At 43.9% G+C, this 7,805-nt stretch overlaps 1 protein-coding gene across 1 annotated transcript; it reads right to left on the bottom strand.

The window, feature by feature from the left end:
• Positions 1-4,473: 4,473 nt before the first annotated feature.
• LOC122268046 (uncharacterized) lies at positions 4,474-6,217 on the bottom strand. The gene is made up of 4 exons (XM_043038284.2): positions 6,179-6,217; positions 5,295-5,410; positions 4,916-5,001; positions 4,474-4,749 (listed from the first exon to the last, which is right to left on the bottom strand). Exons 2-4 carry the CDS (start codon positions 5,407-5,409, stop codon positions 4,588-4,590), a joined length of 363 nt encoding a protein of 120 aa, XP_042894218.1. The 5' UTR covers position 5,410; positions 6,179-6,217; the 3' UTR covers positions 4,474-4,587.
• Positions 6,218-7,805: the final 1,588 nt, after the last annotated feature.

The following is a 7,805-nucleotide window of genomic DNA, read 5'->3' as shown; positions in this document are numbered from 1 at the left end:
TCATAATGACCATTGCGTGCGCCCTGCACGGGCTACTCTCTTACTGATGCCTCATGCTCGCTTTTGCTTCTCTCGCGTCTCTACCCGTTAAATGCGTACCATTGCCTGTGCGCCCTAGCACGGCTCTTACAGATGCCTCACTGCGTCTTGCATGGCTGATGCGTCAACCTAAATGACATGACGAGCGCCCTGCACGGCTTACAGATGCCGTCCTTCATGCGTCTCTGCATGGCTACAAAAAATGACATGGCGTGCGCCCTGCACGGCTTACAGATGCCTCATGCATCTTGCATGGCTTAACAAAAATGACATGCGTGCGCCCTGCACGCTTACAGTAATGCCTCATATGCGTCTTCCCCCGACAGTGACCCCTTCAGAGCTACCAAAATGACATGCGTGCGCCCTGCACGGCTTACAGATGCCTGATGCGTCTTGCATGGCTACAAAAATGGCATGCGTGCGCCCTGCACGGCTTACAGATGCCTTCATGCGTCTTGCATGGCTACAAAAATGACATTCGCCGGTGCGCCCGTGACACGGCATTTACAGATGCCTCATGCGCTTCTTGCATAGGCTACAAAAATGACATGCGTGCGCCCTGCACCGGCTTACAGCTGCCTCATGCTCTTGCATGGCTACAAAAATGACATGCGTGCGCCTGCACGGCTTACGATGCCCTCATGCGTCTTGCATGGCTACAAAAATGACAAAAATGGGCCCCGTGCGCCCCCTGCACGGCTTTTACGATGGCCTCATGCGTCTTGCATGGCTACAAAAATGACCATTGCGTGCGCCCTGCACGGCTTTACAGATGCCTCATGCCCGCTCCCTGCCAGCCCCCCGGCCCACCCCCTGCCCGCCCGCCCCCATGGCTACAAAAAATGACATGCGTGCGCCCTGACACGCGCTTACAGATGGCCTCATGCGTCTTGCATGGTAAAAACAGGAATTGGTGCGTGCCGGAATAGAAGACCATCGATATATGTTCCCAGCTGCGTGCGTGCCCGTTAAGATGCTATTGTATGTTGGGCTACAAAAAAGATATGCGTGCGCCCTCTCCCTGTGCACGGCTTACAGATGCCTCATGCGTCTTGCATGGCTACAAAAATGACATGCGTGCGCCCTGCACGGCTTACAGATGCCTCATGCGTCTTGCATGGCTACAAAAATGACATGCGTGCGCCCTGCAGATGCCTCATGCGTCTTGCATGGCTACAAAAATGACATGCGTGCGCCCTGCAGATGCCTCATGCGTCTTGCATGGCTACAAAAATGACATGCGTGCGCCCTGCACGGCTTACAGATGCCTCAAACAACAATAATAACACTTTGCAACTGCCAAGAGAGAACATACAAAAGAAGAATCGAATCTAAGTAATATGTGCAAGCTCAAGAGATAAGGTTTACAAGATACAGAGAAAATACGAACATGAATAGCACTTGTCGACGAGGAAAATAACAAGAGGCGTATTTTAACGAGCGGTGAAAGATAAATTGATAGATAAAAATTGGCAATACTGATCACCAGCACAGATTCGGAGGGAAAGTAAAGACTATTAAGAAATTACATGTTTTAAATACAATATCGCTTCTCCTCCGATAATTGCAATTTAATATGGAAAATCTTTCAAAGGTTCACTTTCGAAACAAATATTTTTTGGAGAGGAACAGTCAATAAAATGTCTCCAGAATACATTATCCGAAGTTGCAAGATGCAGAAAAATACGAATAGCCATAGCACGTGTCGATGAAAGAAAGTACAAAAATAACAGAAAATAGGAATCAGCAACACTCATCGCCAGTACAGATTCGGAATGAAAGCGAAAAGCTGTCAAGAATTTACAGTCTAATACAAATCGCGTCCGCTTCGATAATTGTAATTAAGAATGGAAAATCTTTCAAGGGTTCACTTCCAAAACAAATATTCCGGAGATTAACAGTCAATAAAATATCTCCAGAATATATTGTCCGACAGTTGCAAAATACGAGTAGAAATAGCAGGTGTCGATGAAAGAAGTACAAAAATAACAGAATATAGGAATCAGGCAACACTCATCGCCAGTACAGATTCGGAATGAAAGTGAAAAGCTGTCAAGAATTTACATAGTCTAAATACGATATCGGCCCTTTCGATAATCGTAATCGAACATGTAAAATCTTGTAAGGGTTCACTTTCAGAACAAATATTTTGGAGCTGGAGAGTAAAGCCAGAAAAAATTCTCCAAATTACCTTGTCCGAATAATGAAAATATAAATATAAAACAAGAAGGGTTGTTTCACGACAAAAAGGGAAGCAAAACATTGACACTGCCTTTTCACACGGTCAGGTCATGAAGGGGAGGGTCTGAAATATCGGCACGTGCGAAGAACTCTCATGAAGCGAGACTAGCACAGGTGACTACTTCACAGACTCTGTCTACCGCATATAAAAATATCTGATGCCTCAGATAACTCTCAGAATACAGATAGTAGAACTTCAGAACATTCAAGCCATTAAACATAAAATAAGAAAGAAATTCAGTAGAGGCCGTCAGAGAGAGGCCGTTATAACGGGGTCATCAAGGCCGAGAGATGAGGCAAAAAACGGGGGAAGAGGGGGGGGGGGGGGACTTTTCCTGTTCAACGATTCAATTGCGTTCACACCTAAGCGTAAAGGGAGGGAAAAGAGGGATGGAAGTCCTGCGGATCACACTCCCCGTGCTTCAGAGTGGTTCGTGTTTCACAAAAAAGATATAAACAGAGGTACAATCACGAGAAAAAAATATACACAGCATAGATGTACAATCACTGAGAAAAAAATCACCTCGTCATAGAAAATTTTCCTACCATCCTAACGTAAGATCTAACGAAACTAATCCAAAATAAAAAGAAGGCCTGGGTTTCTACACGCTTAACTTACGGATTTTTTGATGTCACGATGTCCAGTACATGTAGATGGGAGCCGTCTGCAGTGCGGCGGTCGTAGGGTCGTCGTATCGCGGATCGGTCCTCTGTGAGTGGTCCTTTTGCACTTCTCATCTGTGGCCTTTTCTGGCTCGTGATCAGGACTGTCGTGACCTGGGAAGTTGGGGCCGCATCGTGTAAGTAAGCCAAATCCGCGCGCTCGTGAGGGCGATCCGTTCCTTTGGGTTGCCATTGTGCTGTAAAGATGGGTGTCGACGATGTCAAGGAAGTTACTTAGCACGGACAGGTCGGCTGCTATGTGGCGGCGGTGTTTGTCAGGAACAGGTTTCTAGAACCCCCCCAAGGGCGGGCGGGCGGGGAGAAGTATCTTACTGTGGTGTGGGCGGGCGGGGCAAACTTTCTTACTGACGGAGTGAGCGGCGGGCGGGGCGACTTCGGACGTAATATCTCCCATTTTACTTCGTCGAATATAATGGTAGCTTCGACGTAGCGGCCTTCTTCGGAGTTGTGAGTCCGATACAGCAAAATCGTGAGCATCCACCGCTGCCACCAGTTGTAAACCCGAACCAAGTGCCATCCGGTGCCAACAATGTAAACAGCTTTTGCTGGCCAGGTTGTAACCCACCGGCTGGGGCACCAATGTAAAACCTACCAGTGCCACCAGTTATGTAAGCCACCTTCTGCCACCGGTGCCATCAGTTTTTGTAAACCACCAGTCTTTGTAAGACCACCAGCTGACACCAGACTTGAAAGGGCCACGCTACTGGGCACTAGTTGTAACCCACCTCTGAGCGCAGTTTTGTTATAACGCACTCGTATGCCCTGGTTGTAGGTCAGTGGATAAAAGACAGGACTTTCAGTGCCCATGGTCTTTATTGTGGACTGTTAATTACACTAGGGACCCTGGCCGAAGGCAGAGGTCAGAGCGGTTAGCTCTAGTCTGTCTGTCTGACCTCTCTGTCCTGATTCTGTCTGTCTGTCTGTCCCTTAATGTCCTTGAAGTACAAATCTTTAGTTCCACTTTCTTCGCCTCAGGGTTTCCGTTAGCAAAACACAGCTGCTAGAAAAGCTTGTGTTCCCGAGGCGGAAACGAACACAGGAAGCGAGGATACGTCATGTCAAGACACACTGCCCCATCTCGATATAGCATTCAATTAAGTAGACATACATGATCAATGAGCTTGTGTCACATACATATCAACACCAGTGCCTTTACAATGTATATATAATATATATATATGTGTGTGTGTTGTGTGTGTCGGAGTTACTTCTACATGACGTCATTTTATCTGATAATTCAGGAAAGAAAAGGAACATGCTAAACGGAAATATTAAATCGTCATAGAAATTTTTATTGCAACGATACAAATGAGGAAAAAGAACTTCCAAAATAGGCTATGTGTAAAGTCAATGACATGAAAATACAGAAAGTTCTGAAGATACTTCTATGTAAATAAACATAATTGTAAAAATAGTCAGTCATCAAAGCAAACTAGATAATCTGCTTCTTACTTGACTCAATCCCAAGTTTGTCTAATCTCACATCTAATCTCACATCTAATCTCACACCTAATCTCACACCTAACCCACATAAGGATGTAGAAGCTACAGTGCGAGCGAAAATCCTATCCGGAGAGAGTTAGGCCAAGATCCGACAGACTGGGAGCCACCCGACAGGGAGTATCAATTGCAACAGATCTGGGTCTTGCAGTGGGCCCTCCAAACGCAGAACCAATTACATGACACTGTAGTCTCCTTGATGACAGTGCCTTGACGCCCTTCATCCAGGCAGTTACCGTTAGGACAAGGTCCTGACCCGTCTTGCCAGCAGGTGTCCGCGTTGATCTGGGAATGAAAGGAAGAATTATTATTCGTGAGCAGAGGAGAAAAATCGGAGATCCTTATAATGGAGCTCGAGAAAAGCGTCGAGAGGGAATAAAGGACTTTTTGAAATGTCAAGAGAGAACAGTCACTCAAAAGAGAATCATTCTGAATCAGAGGAAATCTTTACCCTCACTCCCGAGGGCAGCTCCCAGGTATTGGAACTGCCGCCACCAGCCCCTGCGGTCACCGCCTGGGCTCCGGCAGCGATGAGAGCTGTTGGGCAAAGTGCCAAGGATTAGGAAATCGTCATGCTATCGCTCTTAGGGAAATAGTGGTCTTTCTATTTCTATGCTTATTCATGTGTATACACTGCATATAGTATGAATAAACTTATCAAAATCAAATCAAATCTATTTCTCAGTCTCCCTCCTCCTCTTGCTCTTTCCCTATGCTTGCCTCCTTCTCTCTCTCTCTCTCTCTCTCTCTCTCTCTCTCTCTCTCTCTCTCTCTCTCTCTCTCTCTCTCTTCTCCCGTCTCCCTCTCCCCCCTCCCTCCCCCTCCCTCACCAGCAGTGATGACGCCTCCGTCCCTCTTCACTCGCTCCTTGACACTGGAAGCCTCAGTCCCCGCAGGAGCAAGGGCCAGGCACCACAGCCCCACGAGCACAGCGCACAGCTTCATTCTGCAGGAAGACGTGCAACAAGGATGAAATAAGCATCGCCTCCTTCGACCGACGCCACGCACGGCTCAGCGTTCCGTGGGCGGGCATGCGGGCGTCGGTGCTTCATTGCCCGCGGGTTGACTTACACCGCGGCCAAGCATCCCCGGCACACTGTCTGCATCAAGCATATTAATTAATGTAAAATATTTCAACTACGAGGTGTGATTTCATTAGATACATCACTATCATGGGTTCTTTTACAAGAATAATCATTAATTTCTTGTAGAAATTCCAGTAACACAATATGCAACTGAAGGACAAACGCGTAATTCGTAGTAGTGCAAACACTATTTGTGAATAATGGCAGTAATTATGAACATATCATCTCTTCATAAATAGTGACAGGAGGTGCTTTTCCTTAAAACAACCATTGACTTTTAATGCAGCACATTGATAATGATCGAGCTCTCGTTGTCGTAATACTTTTGATTTCTGTGCATTTGCCTTCGTCAACCATCCCCAATAAAAATGCCGTGGCAATCGTTTCAATAATATTTCGTAAACACGTATGGACGAAACGGAAACAAATTGACTCGGGATGCGACAATGCAAAGACGACGGCGAAGACCACGCGACGAAAGTGAACAAGAGACACGGCCGGTAACACAGTGTTTACTTGAAATACCTTATAATTTATACAACATCAACGAAACTGTCCGTACTCTTTCTTTCTACCATTAGAGGTCGCAGGAGAAAAAAAAAAAGAAAAAAATATTGGCGTATACTTACCTAGAAATGTTCACATAGAAGGAATGCTAGGAGAGTCCCTTGTGGCCTTTTTATACCTCGCGTACCATGTTTGTTGTTCCTGCCAGATTCCATCCAGCGTTTGCTTTTCTTTCCAATCAGGAATTGGCGTAAAATCTAGTGGCTAAGGTAGCCAAAAGGAAAGTTACGGTATAATAAGCAGAAATTCTGGGATCAATCCAATTAATTTAATGCATTTTTTATGTTTTAGAATATAAAAAGTAAAAATATCTAAAACGACTGGCAGCGGCAAACCAAAGGCAAACACACAAGGAATATCCTCGAGCGAGCCAGTGTAGAATATCGTTATTATATATGTTGCACACGGAAGACAAGAGGTATATATATAGATGCGTGGATAATTTTTCTTGCGTTTTTTTTATTATTTTTTTTTTATCTTTTTTTTTTACTCATTATAGAACCGCAAATTATGATGTGTTATGAGACGATTAGATAACAGAATCTAGATATACGCAGGGTCTAATATACGTTATAGTAAAATGCTTGATTAATTAACGAGCGAGAAATCTTGAACATACAGTCTACGCCAACGTATTTTTTTTTCTATTTCCAGTCTATGATTAAGGATTGGGTTTCTATTTACGTTTCATTGAACAACTGCTTTTTCTAAGTAATTCACTCATGTAAATCTGTTACAACGTTACGTTACAACCACGAATATCAAAGGAGGAAATTTATCTTTACGTTCCCTGAAGGAACAAACCCGCCAAGCAAAACTGTATCTACGGCTCGTGTTCCTGAAGGAAAAGCCCGCAAAAAATGTATTCTACGTTTTGTTCCTGAAGGAAAAGCCCCCGCCCAAAAAATTGTATCTACGTCGTGTTCCCTGAAAGGAAAAGCCCGCCAAAAAATTCGTATCTTACGTCGTGTTCCTGATGGGAAACCACCAAAAAAAAGTATTAGGTGATCTTATTTCTGTTAAAAATAATTAATGAAAGCATAACGAATACAGTAAACGCACCAATCCAGCATAATGAAGAATGCACCATAAGGGACAAAGCAGTATAGCAAAATTACAAATAAATAAAACATGAAATTAAAAACTAAAAATTATATCATCACAAATGCGAAATCAGCGGGAGAGGCCAGATAAAAATCTTCGTAGTATACGGCATCACATGGCGTTAGATTAAACACAAAAAGTGATTTAAGGAAGAGTTGCACGTTTGTTAGTATGGGGTAGTAGATGAATCACGAGCCGAACCGTGCTCTGTGGCGGCCTTTGAAAAAAACAACTTTGTACAGTTATTTGCCATGGTCTTTAAAGAGGACTCTTGTTTGTAAAGCATAGGTCTTGTCTGTCTGTTAATTGCTCTCTTCTTCTCAGTCTCTCTAGGGTTCTTGTGTTGACTTCTTACGTACAAAATATGAGTCACTGAGTAAAAAGACTGCCCGCGATATTGCCCCAGAATTTAGTAGAATATATGATCAATGTCTTGGGTCAAATAATATCGATCAATATCACACCCCAAACAAATACACATAAATGAGTGATAATGGTCACAATGATATTAATAATGAAAATCATTATGTAATTATGATATATAAAGATAATAATAACGAGCTAATAATGATAATATCAAAGGAA

This window comes from Penaeus japonicus, unplaced genomic scaffold, assembly GCF_977035675.1.
Source record: "Penaeus japonicus unplaced genomic scaffold, GWHDUDI00000001_assembly GWHDUDI00000006, whole genome shotgun sequence".
Taxonomy (NCBI): Eukaryota; Metazoa; Arthropoda; class Malacostraca; order Decapoda; family Penaeidae; genus Penaeus; species Penaeus japonicus.
Note: the sequence above shows the minus strand (reverse complement) of the source record. Positions and strands in the feature narration are given on the sequence as shown.